At 40.2% G+C, this 26,925-nt stretch overlaps 2 protein-coding genes across 2 annotated transcripts; one reads left to right on the top strand and one right to left on the bottom strand.

Moving 5' to 3' along the window:
• Positions 1-2,812: 2,812 nt before the first annotated feature.
• LOC117271452 (UAP56-interacting factor-like) lies at positions 2,813-14,841 on the bottom strand. The gene is made up of 9 exons (XM_033649603.2): positions 14,652-14,841; positions 14,346-14,486; positions 13,516-13,679; positions 7,545-7,693; positions 7,152-7,224; positions 6,779-6,834; positions 6,500-6,574; positions 6,161-6,287; positions 2,813-3,378 (listed from the first exon to the last, which is right to left on the bottom strand). Exons 1-9 carry the CDS (start codon positions 14,722-14,724, stop codon positions 3,277-3,279), a joined length of 960 nt encoding a protein of 319 aa, XP_033505494.1. The 5' UTR covers positions 14,725-14,841; the 3' UTR covers positions 2,813-3,276.
• Positions 14,842-14,914: 73 nt separating this feature from the next.
• On the top strand, positions 14,915-25,427 carry cpdp (CPD photolyase). The gene is made up of 10 exons (XM_033649549.2): positions 14,915-15,114; positions 15,310-15,674; positions 15,772-15,920; positions 20,239-20,421; positions 20,693-20,851; positions 21,423-21,621; positions 23,157-23,309; positions 23,448-23,569; positions 24,547-24,706; positions 24,803-25,427. Exons 1-10 carry the CDS (start codon positions 15,092-15,094, stop codon positions 24,949-24,951), a joined length of 1,662 nt encoding a protein of 553 aa, XP_033505440.1. The 5' UTR covers positions 14,915-15,091; the 3' UTR covers positions 24,952-25,427.
• The last annotated feature ends 1,498 nt before the right edge of the window (positions 25,428-26,925 follow it).

The following is a 26,925-nucleotide window of genomic DNA, read 5'->3' on the forward strand; positions in this document are numbered from 1 at the left end:
GGTCCAGGGGGGGAAAAGCTGTGAAATCATTCAACCTACTTTGTAACCAAAGATGCAAAGCTGTGTAAATTGATTATTTTTTAAATGCACACTCATGTATTTTTCTTTTTTTTTTCTTTTTTTTTTGTTACTTCCTTCTTCACAAAATATTTTGTTGCTGTTCGGCATGTTCTGCATGATCTGTAATCTTCAAACCACTTTCTTACCTCATTTTTATTCAGCACTCTTATTGTAAGATAGTCTGTGAACAGTGTAAATGGGGGCAGGGGGAGGGAGGGGGTGAAATGATGCGGAGCAGAGAGGAAAAATAACCTAGTGTTACTGACACTAGTCACAGAAAAATGAAGTGAGCCATGTTTTGTTCATTTAAATGGTGTTTGAATTTCATATGCCAATAGTTTTGTTACATTGCAAATTTTAATGTATTTAAATAAAAGCAATATTCAGATTCCAAAATATGTCCGTTTTCTTTTCTTACAAAGTTGCATAAACTGGTTTATTAAAACAATGCAGTGTAAAACAGTCTAGTGTTGAGAACATTTGTAACCTTTTACAATTGACTGGAACACTACGTGAAATATGTGCCAACATCTGGAAGCTCAAATTGCTCATGATAAAGCGCTGGATCTTCTTTTTACCCTCTAAAACAGTGGTTTCCAACCCTTATCTTGAAGGGGCCCCCTTCATATCATCCAGTACCCCTGACTAAGTGACATATTTTATGGATATTTCATGTAACAGTACAAAACAGCTGATAAACTGTAGAATTAACTGTTAAACAAGCTATTTGGATTAATTTTTGCAGGTTATTCCCAGACAATTTCATTTAGTTTTCCTCACAGAAATGAATGAAATGCTGATACATAGGCCTATTATGTATATTTTTTTAAAACGTTTTCTTACGCATATAAAATCGAGAAGGCTTCACAACCCCCCTGTGATGCTCTGGCGGCCCCTAGTGGGGGTTGAGACCCTTAAGTTGGGAACCACTGTTCTACAAGAACAAGATCCAGGATACACTTACAGATGCCAAGTGTGTACGTGTGTTTTCTGGGTACTCAAGTACTTCTCATGGCCACATTAAAAAGGACTTAAGCATTTTTCAACCAGCAGCGAAAAAAGCTGCAATATAAACACCAGGCATTTGCACACCATCAATTAATGTCTCCTATAAGTGTTTGTTTTTGGCACTGACAGACTCAGATTGTTTTTATAAGTGTCTGACAACATTACTGAAAGGATCCCTACAGAGAGAGCTGTTTGTTAAAGAGTAGTTGTTGAACCAGAAACAGCTCCCCACCAGACTCCATTTATAAAATCAGTAATTTTATCACTATAAAACACACTTCATCCAGAGTCGATAAATCTAGCCCAATAAATCCCACAAAAACCATCTTGATTTGTCTTTTCACTGTTCCAACAACCACCAGGTCTGGTTTGGTTAAAATAACCCTTAGTTCACAGACTTAGATGTGAAAATGTGCTGGCTCTATACACAGTAAAATTACTAGTTTTTTTAAATGGAGTCTGGTGGGTTTGGCAATAGGGATTTTGGGGCTGTTTCTGGTTTAACAAAAAGGATCTGACTCTTTAAAGCAGGGGTGTCAAACTCATTTCAGTTCTTCGATTTGATCACAGGTTGGCCGAACCAGTAAACATTTTAAAAACGCCTATCATTTACAAAACGGATGACAGACAGCCTGTGAGGTCTTCAGAGGAATAAACGCAATTTCAACAATATTTCTCAGTTTTTCCACATTCAGTTAGTCGACTACTCATTATATTTATTATTACATGTGCATTTTTCTGTACATTTCCACTCCTTTGTAGTAATCCCGACATCACCACACCAAACTACAGTGAAAGAAAAGAACTGTCTCCTGGTCAGGGTGAAAAGCCTCTGAAGCAGCATTAAGCATGACGAAAGCTACTCGCTGTTTAAATTGCTCCTGAAACCTGGCACCTCTCAGCCCTACACAATGTCACCCAGTGGGCTGGATTGGACCCTTTGACGGGCCAGTTCTGGCCTCTGAGCCATATGTTTGACACCCCTGCTTTAAAGAAAAGGCCTCTCTGTAAGGGTCCAAGAGAAATAAGAAAGAAAAAGGACGTACACTGACAGCGTGAATGTGCCCTGAGTGGTTCCACTGCAGCCTGCTGCTTTATAGTCTTAAAAACTATTAAACACAATACCTGAGAATATATGACCGCAAGCAGTGATTCAGGGGTTCAAGCCGGCATGGACCTTTATAAGTTGAAAGCTGGGAATTATCAAAACCTTTTGACAGTTCGCAACACTTGCATTAACAACCCACAGGCTCTCTGACAATCAGAGAGACGCTTACTCATCTACAACCAAATCTCTGCTGAGCCATGCTCTCCTTTGACGACCCTTGTGGTCAATTGCAGAAACATTTGAGGGCATGTTTCAGCAGCTTTATTAAAAATATCCATTGGGTGGTGATGTTTGGACAAACTGTGACTGATTTACAGCCAAATTTGCACAAGGCCAGAGTGCTTGTTTGGAGCTTGTGGCACCTCTATTCAGCTGTTTCACAATAACTTTAAACACGTACTTAACCACTGTTACGACACATATCCTGGGAGTTTTGCAAAAACAGGACAAACAATGTCAGGATTGATCCCCTAATTTCAGGAGTTCAGGTTGAAAAAAAAAGCTGAGTTACCTACTAGAAAGAAGGTGGCTGGTTTATATCTGACAGCCAGATGGCGCTGTTTGATTACAGGAGAAGACAAAGCATTTCACACAGTGTGCTCCGAACTGATGTGAAGCTGTATACCAAATCTTTAAAGAGAAACTCATTTATTTGAAGAAACATTACAAAACAATTCCAAAAAAACAAAAAAGGTATAGAGACAAACGTGCCACCCGAGCAGATACATAGCGGTCCTCTCTGAAAAGAAATACTTCCGAGCAGCCTTCATGATAGTGTCACCTGTTCCAGTCCAAAGTGGAGGAAAAAAAGCTCCTTCCTTCCCAGTAAAGACATCCACAATACAAACAGCGGAGTACAATGATATCGACAATGAATGGGAACTTATTTTAAACAAACCCTTCCACTGACACCTGCACACTTGAGTTCTCACAGTCGAGCCGTTGTGCCTGTCGCCCCACTGTCACCTCCCTCCTGTTAGTAAAGTCAGTCAGTGGGTCCGCACGTCCCATCCGTCACAAAGGTGGGGTTCACTGTGTGGGTCTGAGCAGGACGAAAGGTCTTCGGAGTGTTATTTACTCGTTGCCTGTTTTCTTGTCGGCTAACCCACAGTGACAAATCGGCTGCCTTTGCTGATGTGTGCCGTGGCGGTGCGTCGATCTTTTAGGATGCGGAATCGCTCATTGAGGGTGATCGATGTTTGCTGTGGAAAGAAAAGGACACCGGAAACATGTTAACTTTTATCAAATCAAGTTTATTTATGTAGCACATTTAAAAACAACCGCAGTTGACCAAAGTGCTGTACAGAATAAAGGAATGACACACAAATATCCACCTTATTCCTAGCCCCCGTGATACCTTGCGTGAATTATGTGCGCTACGTCCAGCGTTGAACCGAAACTGGCGGTTTCCAATGGTAACAGTTTGTTTACAGTACTCTATTATTCTTTCCAAGAGCAATTTGGAAATAAAATATGGAACACACCACCTGTCATAGCTTTATCTATACTTGTGCCATCTCTGACAGCCATCTCAAAGCATTGTTCTCTTTTTTTTTTCAATCAACCGAGCACGCTAGCAATTGGCTTGCCTTGTTTCGTTAAAATATTGTTCACTTTAACATGGCCCGAGCTAGCTTAAGGTAAACATCTGCTCCTTCTAAAGATGATTTATGATGACATAATAAGAGATACTAACACATTCGGCAAAGATTTAACATAATTCAGTATTAACTGTAGCTCCATGTAAAGTGAATAAATGTGATGTTTCCCAGCGTTAACGACGCAGTTTACACGTTTTTTTAACTTCTGATTTATTATAACTGTTCTGAGTGAAACATGAAGCTGAATGTAGCAGCAGTCATCAGTAATAGTCATATAAAGTGGTCGTAAAAGAAATAACTTTTGGCGTTTGTTTTTTTTCTATGACATAAAGGAAGTACGGTAAATCAGTAACACATTCTCAGCCCTAATGACTAAATACATATTTCAAGGTTTGTTGCTGAGTTTATTTTAAAACAAGCAATTTTCTAATGTAGGTTGAGAATGAAGTCAGACGGGGAAAGACAGGGATATCATGTACTGACGTTGAGTGACGGACCTGTCAGTGTCATTCTCTTTGCTATGTCTCGTGAAACTCTTGTGGCTTTATTTCTCATATCAACGGTACCTTTGGCAAAAGGAACAATCCCTTTTTGTTCTGGTTATATGTTCAACACACAGTTGTCGAAGACAAAATTGAGTTTAGACTGGTTGTTGGTTGTTACAGACAGGGACAGTGCAACAGGTACCAAAGCTCTGTAAAGACATTTTAGAACATGCTAAGTTTAGTTAAATATTTGTTAAGAAATAAATCAGTATTTGCGAAACTGAAGGCAAATTACTTTCGAAAAGAACCAGCGTTGGCGGTTAGCCACCAAGAGTAGCTACTGGGACTAACCACAGTCTATGGGACTAACTGACTTACTGCTACTTCTGCTATCTCACTGGAAGTTGCGCCCATAATCATTTCTGCAGTAGTACCCTCAGGAATAAGGTGGATAAAACAGAATTAAAGCGGTAAGAACAGTTACATACGTAAAAAAGATTTTAAAATACTAAAATATGAAAACCACTACAAACAACCAAAGTACATTGAAAACATGTACGTTTTAAGAATTGTCCTAAAAGTGTCAATAGAGGAGGAGGATTTGATTGAGAGTGGATGCTACTCAACCGAAATTATTACTGACTCTGCAGTGGTTCCAAAAAGAGGAGCAGCTTCAGTAGTGTGGAATAAACTGAGGCGTCCGGACTTCTCAGACTCTTGTAGTGAGTTACTGCTCAGAGGAAACTCATTCAGCGGTTCCTCTGGCAGCAGCACAGCGTCTCTCCCTCTCCTCGTTAATGCAAAAGGCATTCGTTAAATTATTTTAAATCTAGAATACCACTTTGCCGTCAACTTGCAGTTACAGTATACATCCATGTCTGTGAAAACATGGACGCTTCACACACACACATCTTTCCCCGGCAGCACAGGAGATCTGTACAATCAGCACAGTTTCAAGGTGGACACTCAAGATTAGTGTCACCAGTTCAGTGTCTGACCAAATGTCTCCCCTTCTGTTCCTGAGATAGGACGTTGAGTAATGGCCAGGAAGTGTTTCTGCAGAACAATATGATGTCACAGTGAAGTTGACCTTTGGAATATGAAATGTCATCACTCCATCATTTTATTCTATAAAACATTTGTGTGAAACTTCATCATGATTAGCGTATTAAGTCCTGAATGTGAGGTCAAAGTGACCTTTGACTTTAACCACCAAATTCTAATCAGTTCATTCTTGAGTTCAAGTGGATGTTTGTGTCAAATTTAAGGAAATCTCCTCAAGGCCTTCTTTAGATAACACAAAATGAGATGGACGCAAGGTCATGATGACCTTGACTTTGGACCCATGACCACTAAAATCTAATCAGCTTATGATTGAGTCCCGGAACTCTGTGCACAAAATTTAAAACAAAAATCCCTAAAGCTGCTCCCGAGATATCACATTCATGAGAATGAGACAGATGAGGTCATAATGACCTTGACCTCTGACCCATGACCCCCAAAGTCTTGAAAGTTCATTGTTGAGTCCATGTGGACAGTTGTGCTAAATTTGAACTTGAGACGTTCTTGAGATAAAGTGTTCATGAGAATGGGAAAGTGGAACTGACAACCCGCACACATAATGCCTCTGGCCACAGCTATCACCGGCACAGAGGCATAAAAATAGATGTTACCAATTATTTTGTAACTTTACAATGCAACTTGGGGAAAAATAAAGATGAATAAAATCCTACGTTCCATATCTTGGCATTTTTAAGACTTTTTAAAGATTCATTTAGGGTATTTTAATACCAATTAAGGCCTCATTCTTAGATTAATGATTTGAATGCCTTTTAAGAGTTTAAGAGTTTGCAAGAATCCTGATTTAAGTATGTAGAATTTAAGCAGCATGCTCTCACCGGTTTTCCAACACTGTTGATGTCAAATTGCAGAGGCACTCCTTTTGGTATTTTCTTCTCCGCTGTTTCCACCTTGACAGGAGCAGAAATGGCAGCTGGAGGATGCAGAGTCCAAGCAGTGGGAGGCCTACGAGGAAGTCAAACAGTCAGTCAGTTTCATCTGCAGGCGTCTCGTGTGTGATGTTTGGTGTGAAGGTCAAAACCAACGTGAATATCTTCAAATGTCTTTATGTATATCGTAAAATACACGACTACAACTGTTACTAGGTATTAATAAAATGATGCATGTGTGGGAACAAACATGATCTGACACCAGTGTGCAAAGATTGTGAGATTTACTCAGGCTGAGTCCTGGCTGTGGGGTTGTCAATTGAAACGGTCAAGATCCCATTGCTGGTTGTCGATGTGCGCCACCTGGTGGACAAACAGAGGAGCTGCACTGTATTACGCAAACACAGACACTGGCTCTAAAAATGGAAAACAATGGTCTTCTTTCCCCTCCAAATGATTCATATCCTCAGTGCGATTTCCTTTTCATCACACACGCACATACGACTGAGGAACACAGACAATTAGACATTTATGACTAGAGCCAAAATAAACTCTGAGAATACTCACTGCCGAGTTCTGACTGGAGGACTGCGAGGACTTGGCTTTTGCACCTGGGCCTGTACCTGTAACACAGAGCAGTGGATACAAAGAATAAACATAATGGTCTATTGATGAGTGATTTAGTCTGAGACAGATTTAATGCTGCGTTCCAGACAACTCAGAACTTGAACATAGATAGAGCCCCTTCAGGAGGTTGAAAGTTGGAAATTTCAACTGGTAAATTCCAGCCTCTGACTTTGACTGGAACACAGCATAAGACTTAAAATGCTGAGAAAAACGCTTTATACTACACATGCTGATAATGTATGATGCATTTAGTTTAATCAAAATATACAGCACATTCAGCAACTCTCAATGACACACACAACCCAACATGTACCTTGAGTCCTCTGTGGAAAAGAAACGTGGCCTGTCGTGCTTCCCTCTGAGTCTGCTGGACAGGCGGCAGTGGTCTGCATGAGAGCAACACAAACACAGGATTGAAATCCAGCTACGTTCAGTGTCGATCTATCAAAGTGTACTGTGTGTGTGTGTGTGTGTGTGTGTGTGTGTGTGTGTGTGATGTGGTACACACTGCACCACACGAAGCAGCAAATTTAGATCACTCTTTATTCCTTTAAACATGTTTGAAGTGGAACTACTCTCCAGATTTTGGAGTCGTATGTGTGTGTGATGACAGTTAAAGACACCAATCCCACAATTCTCCTTGTGTTCAGAGAGAGCTACACACAAGCACACCATACGACTGTACAGAAGAAGAAAATGGTCTCACCGTCGTCGCAGCTGAAACGGTCTCCTGACCGCTGTTGCATTCTGGACTCTTTGTGGATCAGGCTGCCTGTACGGCCGCCTCTGTACCTCTGGTTTCCTGTATGGGGCTTCAGTGCGTTGAATGAAGGGCTTTGTTTTCTGTCTTGCTTTCTGAAAACAGAGGTGCAGTGGATTGTAGAAGGATTCGGTATCACCAAAGGCAAAACTTTTAAAAGCTGCACTACTTCTAAAAATAAGACAACACTGATAGTTCATGCTACTTTTGAACATGAGTGATGCACAATCAGACGCCAATTTTAAGGTAGAGGATGACTTAAGCTCTGACCATGTTTAAGAACCACCATTGAGCCTTGATTTAAATAAATGCACTATGCTGAATCTATGAATTGCTGTCTGAAATCAAGTGGGATGTGGCTTGATACTAAAAACCTCAAAGTAATGAGACAGAAGAGAACAGTAGCTTCATCGTGAAACTCTTCGAGGAACACATCAACCCCATAATGATCATTTAATTACTCACCCCAGGTGACGCTAAATTCATGAGGAAAACTTTGTTTTTCTAAAATGCCTCTGGTGAACAAAGAATCCAAAAACAGAGAGTTCTTGATGAACTGAAGTCATAGGAGACCACGTTTAACAACAGCAAAAGTACATCAAAAAATCTGTTTACTAACTCTCGCACAGCTCGTGCAGAACAATCCGAGTCTTATTTATCCAGTCATATGTTCTGTACTTTCCAAGCACATACATTTCTGCTAATATGTCAGTTTCTAAAACACATCGACACAAAGACGAGTAGCGCCCTTGTGCTGTTCCAAGTGTTTCAAATAATAAGGATTTAGTGAAAATGCTTAGGTTTGGAAAGTACTGACCATTCAACTGGATCAACAAGTCTGTATGTAAATGTATGTTTTGATATAGTTTTGCTGCTGTTACACGCAGACCTCTTTTACTTCAGTTCATCAAGAATTTTCTCAGTTTTTGGATTCTTTGTTCACTGTCTAAGTATGCAAGAAATCTTCATGAATCCAATGTAACACTGGTGGAGTAACTAATATACAAATTAAGGACACATCAAGCAGATGATCGGCCTTTGGTCAATGATTTGTTATCGGTGAGCATCTGCCACCCAAGTTTTTGCTGTGTGCCACACTGTTGGCTCTAGTCGGCTGTTTTTCAGGCAATTCAGCATTTTGAATCGGCGTCAGAGATGGCAGAGCACCAGACGGTCTAGTCTGTGGATGAATTCCTGGTTGCATCACCAGTTGTTCTCACCCCAACCAGTTGGCGTTCCTGTTACCTAGCAACCAGCTGCACTTGACGAAAGAAGGAGTAAGCTAGTAAGTTAGGCAGCACTAAATCATGGACCCAAAGATTGTTATTATTTTATTTATATATATATATATATATATATATATATATATATATATATATATATATATATATATATATATATATATATATATATATATATATATATATAGATTTTTTTTTTTTTTTATTTAGTACTTGAGGGGATGATTCACTGCCAGAGACACCACCGTTTGATATATTTCAGGCTGACGGAGGACCAATATCAGGTAAACTAGCTAACAGAAATGTTAACAACAGTAAACCGTTAGTTAAAAACTGTTAGTTAACTTAATATATAATCGTCACCGGCGCGCAATGCATCTTGGGATAGGCTGGGCCACGAAGGACTCATCCAACGCGTCTTCCAAATTCCGGGAAAGAAGGCTGCATTTCTCAGCCTCATTTGATGAAGCCTTCGAAATGAGACAGCCTTGGTCACACAGCCTTGAGACACAGCTATTGAGTTCTTCAGCAGAAACATTTCATGGTGGTTTGTGTTACTGTTCACCGACGCACAGTAAATATGCTCTGTTCTTTCTACAGTGGATTGTGTTGTTAATGTGCTAACTGGCTAACTAGCATCAAGACGGTCTTCCGGTTTCTGTTTTTGAATGACGAATACAGACTACCACTGCCTGCTGGTATGGAAGCGTGATTCCTATTAAGCAGGCACAAAACGTATGTCAGCTGTAATCTTTACGGTGTGTAAATGTGCAATTTTTTGGCTGAGACATGGCAACATCAGGGGCCTTCACTGCTAGTTCTCTTAAGTTGTTTTGGTGTGTCTGGGACTAAAAGGAAAGGAAGACATTTGTCAGATATCAGACAACTCATTACACTCCGTTTCCATCTTCAGTCTGAAACTGTGTCCACTTTAAGCAATTTCCAGGTGGGATGAATAATGTATCCACCTGAAACTAACATCATTTTAAGTCCACACTGTGTATCCATGCCAAAATACTGGTTTTGCCAGAGTTTTAAGAGTGTAGTGGAGCGAAGTAAAACATGTCAGGTGATATTGTAAGACTTGTCTATTTAGAAGCGTTTAAGTGCAACTTTTTGTCCGAGACACAGGTGACGTGAGGCAATGCAACACTCAGCCTTAGTTGCCACTACTTCTTTGATGTTGGTTTGGTGTGTCTGAGCCATAATAGCACCCATTCACCACAATCATCTTCTGCATTTATATCTGCTGAATTTCACTGTGTGAGAGATCAGACTTGAATTTCTGTATGTGGTTTGGAAATAATTAGAATTTAAAGATAACTTTGATAAGAGTAAGAAAAAAGTAATGACTCCCCAAGTGAGACGCCACAACTGAATATTAAGTATGTAAAACACGGCTTTAATGATAACTGACTGAAGTTTAATAGAAAATCAGGGATGTGGGGTGCTGCGGTAGTTCAAAGTCACAATTGCATCTGCCGAGATTCTTATCAAACCCTTCTTGCCTCGACTAGATAAGAACTCCGGGATGATGGGAAACAAATGGAAAAGTCTCTAAGGTTGACTCATCTAGAGCAGACAACAGGAGGGGCAGCAAATTCGCTGTTCCGGATATCAGACAATGATGTCTGTTGCCAGGCGATAGGATGTGGAGAAAACTCTGCCTCTGGGCATGATGAAGGTCAATGTGGATCCAGGTCATTAAAGCAGGAGGAGTACGGTCTGTAGGTGTGTTTGATTGTATACTAGAGGAGCAAGACTGGTGTTGGTTACCAAGGCAACAAATAAAAATGCAGACATCTTAGAGAAGTATTTGAACTGTGTCTTTCTTGAGTCTTTGTCAGCTAGTGATGTACAAGGTCTTTGCTGAAGCTGGTCAAGCTTTAGTGCAGTATCAGCAGCACATAGATAAGGTATCATTATGCTCTCAATGTTCAATCATCATTTCCTTTTCTTTCTTTTAGGTTTAGTGTGCCTTGGTGTGGTGGCTGGTGCATTTTATACCTCTCATTTCAGCAGGACAGAGGGTTGTTTGTCAACCTAAACAAGGCTAAACATTGACATCATTACGTTAAACATTATTTCCCCATCACACTTTGTATTCAAGAGATGGAGTCTCAGGCTACAACCACACCAATACGTTTTTGGTTTAAAATGCTTACCTATTGCTACAGTTACGCCTTGTGTCCACTTCGAGACCTTAAAAAATGCAGTTGACTTCGTTTGAATATAAAAACTCCAGGTTTGCATTTTAGTCTGTACAGGCAGAGACGGAAACCTTTGGAAATGATGGCGCAGACACCCACATTCACTTCCCGATTCTTATCAATCATAGTCTCGCCACCAGACAATCAGAGATCTCCGCCTTCTGATAAACATGTTAATGTTAGTTAAGCAAAGCGTCTAAAGACTGACTTGTGAGTCTATATCAGTCATGACATATCAATTCAGAACATTAAAGGGGAGCTTAAACCATTTTCAAATTTCATACATGTTTATCCTAGAGTCTAAGTGAGTCTAAAAATAATGTTAAAAATGAGAAACTCTCACCCAAATCTAAAAACAAGAGTGCTTAAACTCAAATCTCTGATGTCATAGGGTATAACGTCTAGAGCTGCTTAGGGGTAGGAATCACCATTAGATCCACAATATAATATTACTGAGATTTTTAATATGTTGCAAAATGCTATATGTGTATATGTATGTTTATTACAATTTTTCAACTGTAAATTATGTCCCCAAAGGAAAACTTTGTCAACATCTGTTTTATCTAAGAAGGTGACGTTTTCAGTCTGTTCGTCTCTCTTTTTTTTTTTTTTGCAGCAAAATGTATCTAGAGGACCGAAAAAGCAATTGATTATATTATTCAAGTAGGCCTCCAAAACTTTAACTTGTATTTGTAATATTAATAATATATATAAAGAAAAAAAAATCCATACTTGGGACTGTGTGACGATACAATATTGCCACACAAAAATATCTCAGCACTATGCTGTATCAATTTTCCCCCACCCCTTGAGCAGCTCCATAGACAATGAAATGGGAAAGATGTTTTAGATGACACTGAGAGCACCCAGGGGAATGTTCTGAGTGTATGGGTCAGTTCTCTATTTCAGAACTGAGAACATTACAATAGAGTTAAGCTTATTTGGGCATAAAAAAAACACATTCTGTGGGTCTACAAAATTCATTGTCTACGGAGCTGCTCCATCCTTTATACTCTGTCACTCATTTTCCACCAATATTTGCGCATATACACAAGTTTTTCAACATGAATAAACCCGCTAAAAATAAGTGATTGACTCCTCTCCCATGGCCAGTAGACGTGATCTGTGTGCACGGCTCTGAAGCAGACTAGTATGTCTTTGTGTGTGTTTTTTTTTTTCGTGTGTCACATTCAATGTCACGGACAGACCAGAAAGCAGGTTAGTAAACAGCAGACAGCAGCATGGGGGCCTGTGAAAACTTCATGGTGGTTGCTTCTTTTAATATTATGAATATTTATTCAGTCTGTCTTTCAAATTTGGTACAGACTAATTTAGATCAATGTTTGAGCGCTGCCTGGGCAGAGACCGATGGTATTTTATGGTGCCGCATCATCGCCAAAATTAGCGCGTTCACCCGGTGTAATGTTTCCATTAATGCCAATCAGAGCCAAAGCTGAATACCGCTGATTACAGCACAGTCATTTGACCTGGGAGTGAATGTTGGTTGTAACTTTTCCTATTACGTTACAAAACCAGGTGTCAACAGCTGTTAGTGGTTTTTTGTGCAGTAGAAAAAGGGCTTAAGACATCACACGTTTGAGACTTACTTCTCTGCTTTGTGGCTTTGAGAAAGAGTTGCTCATGATCACAAATTAAACTTTCCATAGACATAACATATTAGAACTCTTAATTAGAGTAGGTTTCCCTTCTTGGGTGGGTTCTCCTTTCTCATTGCCATGGCTTCCTCTTGTGATAGATAATACTTCCGTCATCCCTTTAATATGTTGCTGAATTTGCTTTGCAATGACTCACAACCTGTTTTCTACCACCTAGACCACCTTATACTCATCATGGTATATTCAGTAACAGATCCACCTCGTCCTTGGTCTAGGCAAAGTAATCTCTGGTCTTCCTTTTTACTATCTACGTAGTATTTTCTGAAGCTACGCAACCAAATGCAAAGTAGATAGTCTGCTTCCTGTTTACACTGCCACACACCTAGTGTACATGAATGGCCGGGTGACCTGCATATTTCCTGCGTGTCTGTATAGACAGAAACTGGGATTCCTGAAATGGTCCTAAAACACATGTTCAGAGATTATTTTTGTTTTAAAATGCTGTTAAAATAAAAAATGAAAACATATTAGTGTAGATGTGGCCTCAGCAGCCAGAAACTTTTTAAGCACTACTGTATATGAGTCTGCATCTTCCTACTGAAGTTACATAGAGAAATATAAGTTGATGTGGTGCTCCAACAATCAGATACCCTCCAATACAGACACCTCACATCATTACAATGACACAGTCCAAAAGGAAAGACTTATAATGATGATTCCTACAATCTGAGCACATGTCCTCTTACTCATTTGCCAGCAGCCTACAGTGACGATTCAAGCCAAAACCAGAGGCTACCACCAGTGCCCAGACATGTGTCCCTGTCTTGTGTGCACTCCAGTATTATATTACCTGGTTGATTGCTGCTCTGTTGAGTGTGCCAACTCGTTTCAGCAGGGCACCTGGCCGCCTGGCTGCCAGTCCTGTGATAACCCCTTGACCCCTTCGCCGTACAGGTGGGGGAGGGACTCTTCTGTTTCTTAATTTAGATGCTCCTCCTCGGGGCACGCCACCTCCTGGTAAAGATAACATTAGCAACATACAGAGTTGTTTCATCAGAAAAACGCAAAAGGTTACCGACGTACGGAGATCCATTTGTCTAAATGTTTGTGTGAGCAGACAATCTGCGTGTAAATGCGTTATCTGTAAATATAAAACAACTTCCACAAATGTAAAAAAGGTTTGTAAACTCACCATAATATTTTGCAAATATACACAGATCTGCGCATAAAACAACAACAACAAACAAACATACCACACAGTGAGCATAAAACACAAATACACAAGCATAGAATTGAGATTCACAAATAAAAACTGGATTCACAAATATCCGTTGAAAGCTGTAAATGTTAAGAAGATAGTCACAAATGCTTTTAATTTATTTGTGCATTTATTAAGCCTATTCACAGATATTTACTTTATTTGTGGAAGTTTGCAAATCCATTTAATAATAGATCTATCTAATGTGAATTTCCCCAGTGAGGGATCAATAAAGTTTACCTTATCTTAATTGCAAAGTCATTTTTAGAGTTTACAATCTTTTTTAGTATTTGTGGAAGTTGCTTTATAGTTACTGATTACACATTAACACACGGATTGTCTATCTGTTCGTACAAATAATTAGACTTATCTGTCTGCATACAAATCAAGCAAATGACAACTGAGAAAGCACTGACACACACCTCTCTGGAAAGCTCCAGCAGTTCTTGATGTAAGTCCCTTTGCTTGGGTTAAACGGCCTTTCTTCTTGACTGGTCGGCGGGTCGCTGGGCCCTGTCTCCTTTTCAACTGTTGCTCTTTTTTGTTCAACCGGATGATGTCATCTGTTAAATTTATCACATGTGTAAGAGTAAACAGGGGCGCCTGAATGCTCAAATGAGATGTATTTAGCTAGCTAGCTAGCTACAGACAACCTCCCACCCGCTAGTAGCTAGCATTAGCTTACACTCTATTTTAGTAACGTTAGTGTTTACTATCGAGGACCTTACCTAATGACATGTCGACTTTGTCGAGAACCGCTGGTTTTCTCCCCCGAGCTGCTGTAAAATCACCTTCGTTCATACTTTAAAACAACAAATTGCCCCGAGTGCAAAGAAAAATGCAATAGTATTTAGCAACAGTCGTGCTAGCTGTTCGTCCCTTTTGAGGCTACGCTACCACAGGATCCTCCCCCGAGCGTAAACGGTCACACGCATGCGCTGTAGAGACACCCCATTGCATTGTGGGTAAAGTAGTTGAAGCCCACCAAAACAGTGTTACAAAACCTAAACACCAGCGTGCTCATATAACTGGTTGCATAAAAGGAAATACGACGCTCGCTTACGTGTTTTCTTAACTGGGCTCACAGAAAGCTAGCTGCTTCGTCTGCTGTTATTAAGCTAGCGTTAAAACACCTCTGCCAGATTTATTTTAAAGTTTTTTTCCTTGCATGTTACGCTGCATCTGTAGGAGGTAAGTTGGACCTCCCAAGCGCCAGGTTGTATGAAATGAATAGCTTCTGGTTGTTGGCTTCTGTCTATCATTTAACATGCGGCTGGTGTTTCAAACATAACCTTGTTTTTATAATACTTGTTTTCTGTAATGTGTTGCCACTGGACGCAGTGTTAATTTGAGTTTTTCACCATTATCACTGTTGTTTTCCTGCAGCTCATTCTTCTTCATTTCTCCAAGGCGATACTTGAGGCTCGTTGCCCACATTCATCAGAGACCCATCTCAGTATTCACCGAGTCAATCACCACTCAAACCATCATGTCCGACAAAAAACGCAAGTCAGCCTCTGCTGCAGCTGACGGGCCCAGTGCTAAGCAGCAGAAGGTGGCCCCCATGATGAAGGAGGTGAAGGAGAAGGCTGCAGGGGGCTGGCTAAAGGACCAAGTGAAGCAGCAGAGGACTGAGATGAAGGAGATGAAATTCAACAAAAAGCGCCTTCGTTTTATATCAGACAGTCAGAAGATCAAGCAGGGCTCAGAGGGGGTCCTGTACTGGATGTTAAGAGACCACAGAGTACAAGGTAAACACTTGAAACAACTACCAGTATATGGAACATGAGTTTTCTTTCCCATGTTTCCATTGGCTACATGTTTTGGGTGTTTCTCCCTTTGGCTTAGACAACTGGGCGCTGATCCATGCCCAGCGGCTGGCTCTGAAGGAGAACCTTCCTCTGCACGTCTGTTTCTGCCTGGATGTCCCAAAATCTGAACTGTCTACTCTGAGACATTACAGCTTCATGTTGAAAGGCCTGGAAGAAATCGCAAAGGTAATGCCTTTTATGATATTGTTTTCAAAAGCACAAGCCAAGAATCATGATATGAAAAAAAATCCCAGAGGAAAACCTTACTAAAAACACTTTATTCCAAAGCAGCCTTCAATGTAAGCCTGCTCTGTGCAGCTCCACGCCCATGGTTCAAATATCCTCCCTCCCATGAAACCTGATCATATGATCAAGTTTCAGTTGTTAAAACTCAATCTTCAAAAGTTAATAATCCAAAATCCAATGCAGTAGTGCACTTGTTTTGTCTATATTAGCATAACTGACAGAAAAATAATCCATCGTAAGGCATTTATTCTATTTGTATGTCAACCAGATCAAACAGTACCACCAAACACATGCAGGCTCTGCAAAGATCCGTGGCTTTTAAGTTGGGTAGAATCTGGTTACTTCCAGAATCCACATCTGGTCTTTTGAGATTTGTCATTTTTTCGTTTTATTTGTTAAATATAGAGCTGAAGTGATTAGTTAGTTACATGACAGCAAATTTATCACTAACATTTTTTTACATTTTGATTGCCAAGGTGAATCAACAAGTAAAAATTCAAATATTTTCTGGTTCACACTTCTCAAACGTGAGGATTCACTGCTTTACATTTAATTTCCTTAATTTTTTAACCTTTATTTAACCAGAAAAAACTCTTGAGATTAAAAATCTCGTTTTCAAGAGTGTCCTGGCCAAGACAGGCAGAAATATAAGTTACAGACAGACAACATAGAACACTGAAAGACCAGTTAAGACACACTGGCATTGGCAACAGAGCTTTAAAACAGCCGAGAGGAACCATTGAGAGCAACTTTTAAGTCCTTCTGCAGAAGATTCCACATAAGGAGCTGCATACATGAATGCTCGCTTGCCAAACTCTGTACGTACGTGGTAGAGACAATATAAACATATTTTGTGAATGGAGAGCAGAGCCATTTTAAATTTTTTTGCTTAATGCACACACATACATATGCTGGAAGTAGGCCAAGAATAGCTTTGTAAACAAGAAAATGCCAATGAAAAAGTCTATGAAATTGTAAAGAGAGCCAGCCAACCTGAGTGTACAGGATACAGTGATGAGTTAGTGGCCTACAGTTGGTCATAAATCTCAGTGCACCATGGTACACAGAGTCCAAAGCATGCAAACACTGGGTGAGTGCATTCATATACAATACATCCCCTTAATCAAGCACACTCAAGAATGTGGCAGAGACCAGACTTAATCATATAAAACTGTAGGTTGGCTAAAACAACAATATGGAGACGTGCTTTGGTTAATCGAGACAGATACGTTGAGTTATTTCATAAGATTTAAACAACCAAATGATTATTGATCAATTGAAAAACATTTTATAGAATCACCAGTGATTAAAATGATCAGTATTTGCAGCCATAGCAAACAAGTACTAAAATAAACTAGAGACCATCTTGTGATGAGATCCGACGCAATACAGCAATCTGCAAATTAAACCCCTTTTCAACAGTCATGAGCTGGCTTGGTTTGGCTTGGGTCATCAGCCTAGCACCCCAGGGATTTGCATTTCCATTACAACAGGGCTACCTTCTTTCAATCAATCAATCAATTTTATTTATAAAGCCCAATATCACAAATCACAATTTGCCTCACAGGGCTTTACAGCATACGACATCCCTCTGTCCTTATGACCCTCGCAGCGGATAAGGAAAAACTCCCCAAAAAAAACCCTTTAACGGGGAAAAAAAACGGTAGAAACCTCAGGAAGAGCAACTGAGGAGGGATCCCTCTTCCAGGACGGACAGACGTGCAATAGATGTCGTACAGAACAGATCAGCATAATAAATTAACAGTAATCTGCATGACACAATGAGACAGAGAGAGAGACAGAGAGAGAGACAGAGAGAGAGAGAGAGAGAGAGAGAGAGATGCAGGTAATAACAGTAGCTTACAACAACGTTATTGAAAGTAATAATATTATAGTTATAGTTCTGGCTACTGTGGTACAATATGTTGAAAGTATGTATCAATATCTGGCAGTATACATGTGTGACAATAGTCATATGTGTATAATAACAGTAGAAGTATGACTAATGACTAATGATGGCAGCAGCAGCAGGAGGCATCTGGCAGGACCACGGCAGCAGCACAACCACACACGTCACGCTGTCCAGGCACCGCTGCGATATGAGTTAATCTGAGAGACAGTGGAGCACAAAGGCTCCGGAGAAGAAGCCGAGTTAGTGACATCCAGAATGGCCGAGTTAGCAAGATGCAGTAATAGAATACGAGAGAGAGAGAGAGAAGGAGAGAAGGTGCCCGGCAGACTAGGCCTAAGTCAGCCTAACTAGGGGCTGGTACAGGGCAAGCCTGAGCCGGCCCTAACTATAAGCTGTATCAAAGAGGAAAGTCTTAAGTCTAGTCTTAAATGTGGAGACGGTGTCTGCCTCCCGGACCGTAACAGGAAGATGATTCCACAGGAGAGGAGCCTGATAGCTGAAGGCTCTGGCTCCTGATCTACTTTTGGAGACTTTAGGGACCACGAGTAACCCTGCGTTCTCAGAGCGCAGTGTTCTGGTGGGATAATATGGCACTATGAGCTCACTAAGATATGACGGAGCTTGACCATTTAGAGCTTTATAAGTTAACAGTAGGATTTTAAATTCAATTCTGGATTTTACAGGGAGCCAGTGCAGAGAAGCTGAAACAGGAGAAATATGATCTCGTTTCTTAGTTCCTGTTAGTACACGTGCTGCTGCATTCTGAATTAGCTGGAGAGTTTTTAAAGACTTACTAGAGCTACCTGATAATAGAGAGTTACAGTAATCCAGCCTAGAGGTAACAAAAGCGTGGACCAATTTTTCTGCATCTTTAAGGTGTGCCTTTAACTGATGATGGCTTGTTTTGAGTGATGTTTCAAAGCAGTGGGCTGATCAACGGCTTGCAGTAAGAGCCTGTTGTCTGCAGTTCTTCATCAACATCTCACTGTGGCTGTTTCTGCTTTTACTCTTCCTCCCTGCTGTTTGAGTAGACTTGCCTTTATTGATGAAAAGCTGCAAACTAAATTCCGCTGAGCCAGTTTTAACACATTTCATTTCCTATAAATTCTTCACAGTAAAAGTCTCTTATAATTTTGTTATGTAAAAACTTTTATGGTGAAGCAGCAAAATAAGGAAATGTTGAGTTTTCAAGCAGCAACTTTTAATACGGGGGATAGCGAAAATAAACAGTAAAACAAAGCAGATATCTAAAGTAAAAACAGGGCGCAGGAGAGAAACTAAACTCCAAACCACAGAGATTCAGTTAGAAGCTACAAAAGTACTGAGAGCTGAACATACAGATTGTTTTAAAATGCCTTTGTCTCTGCAGACAGGGGGGAGTAGAGTCTTGCAACACACACAGCTTGTTTGGGGGGAGAACAGGGAACACTGGGAGTTGAATGCAGTCAGCGAGGTGTCACAGCATGACGGCGGTCGGCCTGGTTTTTGGACCTACTCCCGAGAAGGTCCATCTCCAGCGTGACTTGGCATGGCACAGCGTGGCCAAGAGTGACAGTTAGTATGTTTACATGCACAGCTTAACCGAGCTATGCTCAAAATTCGATTTTGGCGTCTAATCGGACTTCTGTCCTTGTCCCAGTTTACATGCAACTGAGAAAATCGAATTACTGACGGGAACGTGTCCTCCTCCTCAACACTAGGTGGCGATATGCGTCGTTTCAGCAGGTTAATACAGCCCCCTTTCCGGCTGACCTATTACATCACTTAATAATCATGGTGATTTTGAGAGGCAGACAAGAACGCCGTATGCTGTTGGAGGGCTACAACAATAGCGCAGGTGGTGTGGAGCATGCGCACATGCATTGTCTAGTTTTACTCTGATTAAGGCGTATACATGCCGGAGAAAAGTGGCCCCTTCCCTACCTCGTACCCATCTACTTCAGCGCTCTTGCTTTGTCCACAACCATCTTCAAACTCAGCCTTAATTGTGATCTCAACTACAAACCTCAAAGTTTTGTAACTGCATCATGCACAGTTGCGACGCCAATTTCACCTTAAGTTCTGTGAAAAGACAAATGTATAAACACCAAGATACTCAAAATGGCTTCTGTAGTAGTTTTTTTGCTACAATAGGTGTCACTAGGAGCACGTTTTGCCATGATGGCACACACTCACAGACTCACAAGGAGAAAGAAATAGCAGCCGTCTCGGTGTTGTCACAGCTGGTAATAATCTTTTTAAGTATATCTATCATTACAGATAACATTAGATGTGTAATGGGTGAAGGTTTGGGGGCACTTAGAGGGCAGACTAGTTCAACTTTATATTTCTGTTCCCACCAAACAGGAATGCAAATCCTTAGACATCCAGTTCCACCTGCTGCACGGTTCAGCGGCTGACGTCCTCCCCGGCTTTGTGTCAGACCGCAGCCTGGGCGCAGTGGTGACAGACTTCTCCCCCCTCAGAGAGCCCCTGCAGTGGTTGGAGGGTGTGAAAAAGGCTCTTCCAAAGGACATCCCTCTCATACAGGTAAAAACTCTGCAGGGAGAGAGTGTTTATGGGATGCCCTGCATTCTGGTTATTTGTTTCCAGTTCTGTTTGATCTCTCCCCAGTCATCCACTGATTGTTTCCTTGCTTTATTTGTTGTCCTCATCACATTTGCTCACGCAGAAATGGATATGAAAGACGATGTAATAGACCTCCCTCTCGTTTTACGTGTACTGCCTGTGCCCATGTGTGCTGTCAGTCTTTCTTCATTATCTGTTATATGAGCGACAAACCTTATTTTCCTTTTTATAGGTTGATGCTCACAATATTGTCCCCTGCTGGGTAGCATCACCTAAACTTGAGTATGCCGCCAGGACGATCAGAGGGAAACTCACAAAGCTTTTGCCGGAGTTCCTCACAGACTTTCCTCTGGTGGAGAAACACCCCCACACAGCCACAAGAACCGCCAAAGTAAGTGCTGCAGTCACAGTGAAGGACACAGCCAGATTAAAAAAAGTCAATATGCTTTAGTAAAGAGAAAAAAGAAGTTTATGTTTTTATGTCACATTCAAGGACTTTTGGATTGGTTATGACAGCATGATCATAATTTGTCTTTCGTCAATATATTTATTGCTTTGGGAGAGTTTTTAAAGCTTAGTACGAGGGGAGGTAAGCTGTCAGTGAGCTCATTGACGAGGAGTTTGGAAGTCAGATTGCTGCAATAAAGCACTTCCTTTCAACCTCCAGCCGCTGCTCTCCTCTGCACATTATTTATTGCCAAGTGAATATAAACAGTAGACCATACAAAAGTTAAAAATTTCTTTCCCAGCACTTGATATTAAGGCTGCAGGGGTGTGCACATCCACTGCAGCGCTGATTGATATGCCTCACTAGTCTGAGCAAGGTGAAAGACTCACAACTTCACCGCTTTTGATGTTTGAAGTTCTGTACAAAACTAGAGTATATTGTAGCTCATCACTGTCAGCTGTGACCTCTGCTGATTTTTTTTTTCTTTCTTTTTTCTCCCACCTTCACCTCACAGCCAGTAGACTGGGATAAAACCCTGGCCTCCCTGCCGGTTGACCGAACGGTAGCAGTGCCAGAGTGGGCTAAGCCAGGCACCAAAGGAGGGATGGCCATGTTGGAGTCCTTCATCGATGTCCGCCTTAAACTGTTTGACACCAAACGCAACGACCCAAACAGTGCTGCCCTGAGCCAGCTGTCCCCCTGGATCCGTTTCGGTCAGTAGTACCATGAAAAAAGAAGAAGGCAGTGTGTGTGTGTGTGTGTGTGTGTGTGTGTGTGTGTGAACTCACTGTCAGAGAGAAAAGAGATCAAGAAAGTTGTATCGTATGTAGCAAAAAACTGGATATTAAGACAGTTTAAAATATTCAGTATCAGTATGTATTGATAAATCAATATTTTACACTGCAAGAATCAGTCGATAACTCCTATTTCTGTGTCTTTCTGGAGGAAAATAAAGTTCTTCAGCCACAGCAATCAAGCTTTAGGCTGGGTCATAGTTCAGTTACTGCTCAAACTTTCTGAAAGAGAAATAAAGTCCCAGAATAGTTGATTGGTGTCCCACAAGGATCAATATTAGTGCCCCTCAGACCTCCATGCATCCATTTTCAACTGCTTATCTGAAGCTAGGTCGTTGGGGCAGCAGGCCAAGCAAAGCACCCCAGACGTCCCTCTGCCCAGCAACACTTTCCAGTTCCTCCTGGGGGACCCCAAGGTGTTCCCAGGCCAGACGAGATATGTAATCCCTCCAGTGTGTTCTGGGTCTGCCCCGGGGCCTCCTACCAGTGGGATGTGCCTTGAACACCTCTTACAGGAGGTGCCCAGGAGGCATCCTGATCAGATGCCTGAATCACCTCAACTGACCCCTTTCGACGCAAAGGAGCAGCGGCTCTACTCCGAGCTCCCTCCTGATGTCCGAGCTCCTTACCCTATCTCTAAGGCTGAGCCCAGCCACCCCACAGAGGAAACTCATTTCGGCCTCAAAAGACAAACTCTACACATTTCACAACAGCTTTGGTGTGTCAACTCTGATCTGTTTTCAAATTTAAATTTATGAGATAGCAGATTGTCCTACAAAACTCTTGTTGAACACTTGGCTCAAAAAGTACAAACTCTAATTAGATTCTTATACCAGAACAGAAAGTGTTTCTTTTTGTCTCATTTGATTCATAACTCGAGAGCTATCAAACTCTCCACTGTGAGCATATGAAAAGGTTGTATGGTCATCACTGACGTCCAGAAAGCATCTATATACCTGTGTTTTCATTCACAATGGCTTGCTATGTTAGTACCTGAGATATTTGACATTGTTTGTTGAGGTCAAAGCGAATGACTGTGACGCCAGATCACAGAATAGGTTAGCTTTAAGTAAAATTTAACATAAAGTGCTTCACACAATACAACCCCCACCTCTACCCACCCGCAAAGTGATGAATTGCTTTTAATCAGTCTTTATAATCAATTAATTAATCTTCATAATTAATAAAGGCTTAAAAATGACAACATTAAATTAAAATGACATAACAGGAGGTGAGGAAACACAATCAGAAATGTAATGGATTTACAGCGAGGAAATGCCAGAGGCAGGATTAAAAATAGATCAAAACCCTAAACCTGTCAGATACCAAGAAGTAAAACATCATGAATAAAATTTACTCAAACCATCTCTGACCTTTTTTACTGTGGCCTCCTTAATCTGTCCATCTTAATCTTCCTCCGTTCTCATCCTCTCGTCTCCTCTTCCTCCCATCAGGCCACCTGTCAGCCCAGCGCGTCGCATGCCAAGTTCAGCGCAGCGCGAAGTCTTCAGGTGTCTCTGTCTCCTCCTTCATCGAGGAGCTGGTGGTGCGCAGAGAGCTGACGGACAACTTCTGCTTCTACAACGAGAAGTACGACAGAGTGGAGGGTCAGTTTACATCTTGTTAAATCACATCCTGTTCACTCTGTGGTGATAAGAGTCCCACTTGTGACATCATTCAGATCTGTTTGCAGGCTGAATTACTCTGTCTTGATTATGATTTTAAAAATGTCGTGTGTTTCTCAGGTGCGTATGAGTGGGCTCAGAAGACCTTGAAAGATCACGCCAAAGACAAGAGGCCATATCTCTACACGCGTGAGCAGCTGGAGAAAGCAAAGACACACGACAAACTCTGGAACGCTGCTCAGGTACTTTTCTTATTCAAGTGAATTTGATGTCACGTGCTCACCTGGCCATGTTGGGCTTTGATTCTTACTGCTCTTTATTTCCTATCATTGTTTATGTCATTACATCTTATCTTACACACTGTCTTGTCCTACATCATTTTTATTTTTGAACTTCTTACTTTATCTTTAATTTTATCTAACTTTACCTTTATTTTTATTTATTAAATCTTAATTTTTATCTCGTTATCTTTATGTCTAGCTAGTTTACTTAAATTCTTCCTATAAAAGTAAAAGTTTTTTATTATGTTTTTTTATTTATATCTTTATTCTTATCTTTATTTTGATGTATTGAATCTTTTTTATCTTATTTTGACTTTTATTTGTACCTTTTTAAAAAAAATCTTATTTAATCTGTATTTTTATCTCTATTTTTTTTTTAGCTTTTTTATCCTTATTCTTATCAATCCTTATTTTTATATATTTTATTTTTATCTGATTTTAGCTTTATTTCTAGCTATTTTATCTTTATTCTTATCTTATTTTATCCTTTTTTTCAGCTATGTCTTCATGCTTCTTTTCATTTTTTTAATTCATTTATCTTTAATTTTTATCTAAATGTATCTCTTTTTTTAAGCTATTTTTATCTTTATTCTTTTCTATCATACTTTTTTATATATTTTATACTTATTTCTAGCCATTTTATCTTCATACTTATTTTTTAATATTCATTTTATCTCTATTTTTTAGCCATGCTTTCTTTATTATCTTATCTTTATTTTTACCTATTTTATCTTCATGTCTTGTTTTATTTTTAATTTTTATCTACTATCTTTTTTATTGTATTATATCCTCATTATTTTTTTTATCCTTATTGCGATTTGTACTTCTATCACTGAGCTGACCTCTTTTCTCATCCAGTATATTTTATTGTATCAGTGACCCTGTGTGAACCTACATATGACTAATAGAGACAAACTGAACTGAATTCTCTCCATCAGTACCAGATGGTCGCTGAGGGGAAGATGCACGGTTTCTTGAGGATGTACTGGGCCAAAAAGGTTCTGGAGTGGACCACGTCACCAGAGGAGGCGCTCTCAATCGCTCTGTACCTAAACGATCGCTACGAGCTGGACGGCCAGGACCCCAATGGGTTTGTCGGTGAGGAAGTAGATTAAATTCATAGTATAACACTGATTTATTGACTTTACATCCCTCCCAAATTCATGCTCTCCTCACTGTCTGTTCCTCCTGCAGGCTGCATGTGGTCTATTTGTGGCATCCACGACCAGGGCTGGGCAGAGAGACCCGTTTTCGGAAAGATCCGCTACATGAACTACAAAGGCTGCCTGCGGAAGTTTGATGTAGCCCGGTTTGAGAAAAAGTACTGTCCCAAAAACCTTTGAAACATAAAGTGCTTTGAAGGATGGGAATAAAATGCCTGACAGCCTGTATCTCTTACACCTCTGCCTCAGGGAGTGCGTGTGTGTGTGCAGCCTTTCCTGTTTTATTCTTTACTGTTTGTTTGTAAAACAAAACTGATAGTTAACTGTACAGTGCTTTTGCCTGATTTAACATTAAGTCATAATCTGTAGTCCAGACTCAGCTGCATTAGGAGCTGTTCGTTTGATGCAACTTTTTATTACTGTTTTTTTTATATGTGTTTTTAAATGTTCATTAAGTTGAATTTTACTAGAGAGGCCTTGATTGTCATTCATATTTTAAGAACTGCACATGTTCTTTTAGAGGAACTCTTTTTGAAATATCCCTCTTTTTATACTAAACCATTTCTGTTCATTTACATCAGTTTTTTTTATTCAAAGTTCTCCAGCTGTACATTTTTCATCTGAACGACCTGAAATAAAAAGCATGTTGCCTCTAACTTGTTTGACTGTTCTTTGCTCACAAGCACACATCCTCCCACAATCACTTTGAACTGCTGGCATTTACATTTAATTCATAATTAAGAGTAGCCACACTCTAGTCTATTATTATCTACCAGTTACTGTGATAGATGGTGATGGAGGAAGGTGTTGTTGTTTTTTTTTTGTTGTTTTTGTTCAAAGTCTAAATTTGCGGTCATTAAAATGTCAGAATCAGTTGGGATGAAGTAAATGGCTCTGCTTTTAACTCTGCTTTCTGCCACTGAAAACCATGGCTTTAGGTACTCAGCGTAAACACGCTTCCCTCGGGCTGAACATACTCAGAGTTGATTGAACTAATTCTGATCAGCTTTTTCTGGAACCGAAAACTCAGTTTCTCACCTCAGGCTCAGTCAACCTGGAGATCTGGATTAGGCTCAGAGTTTGTTGAGCCTGCTTCATGAAATAGGGCTAATTGTTTCAGATGAGCTTGTGATTTTCATATAGTTTGTGGGCATTCACACTTCTGCCTTGCCAATGTGCACCACCTCAGAAATACGTGTCAGGGCAATGCAGACCTCCTGTTTATTTTTGTAAGCTGAAACCATTTCCCTCAGTGGAAACAAAGCTTTTATTTACTTTAATTTCACAGATAAGAAACAATAAACTGTGAAGACAATAAAGCCTCCACAAAAATAGCATTTTAAGTCTTGTGTGTGATTTATCCTGGCTTCATATGAGTAGAGCAGAGAAAAGGTCCGCTAGTTGTAAGGCTAATTTATACAATGTAAAACACCTTAAGCCAGATTTATAGTTGTGCGTAGAACCTATGCACATCTTCTTCGCCATTGTGAGCATTTTTACTTGTGCGGTGGTGTGTCTGTGTCACTCTGTAGTTACACCTCCAAAACACTAGTTGGCGGCAGAGTTTCTGTGAAGTACTGTGAAGTTTAGTTGATTCAAAACACACATTAAACACACATTAAACGTGGCTTAATAGAGACAATTTCAAACACAAGTACACAAATCAGCTTCACTATAACTCGCAGCTTTCACAGACAAACACTTGTCTTTATCTGGACACATTTTCCCCACAAATACAACATGCTAATGTTATTAGCACAAGCCTATGGCATTTTACATTGTATAAATTAGCCTAGCAGCTAGCTATCTTTTCCTCCTCTCATGTAAAATCAGCTACATTTAACAAAGGTAACGTCACACAATTTGGCTCCATTACAACCCACAAGGTTCATCGACAAAAGAACTGTCATATACTAAACACATTTTCCAAACAATTATAACATGCTAACGTTATTAGCACAAGCCTATGGCATTTTACATTGTATAAATTGGCCTAGCGACAAACAAAGATTTCCTCTGCTCATATGAAACCTGGATAAATCCTGAAGTATAAATCACACACAAGACTTATAATTCTAGTCTAGTGAAAGCTTTACTGTCTTCACAATTTATTGTTTCTTATCTGTGAAATACAAGTAAATAAAAGCTTCATGT

This window comes from Epinephelus lanceolatus, chromosome 12, assembly GCF_041903045.1.
Source record: "Epinephelus lanceolatus isolate andai-2023 chromosome 12, ASM4190304v1, whole genome shotgun sequence".
In the NCBI taxonomy this organism is placed as follows: Eukaryota; Metazoa; Chordata; class Actinopteri; order Perciformes; family Serranidae; genus Epinephelus; species Epinephelus lanceolatus.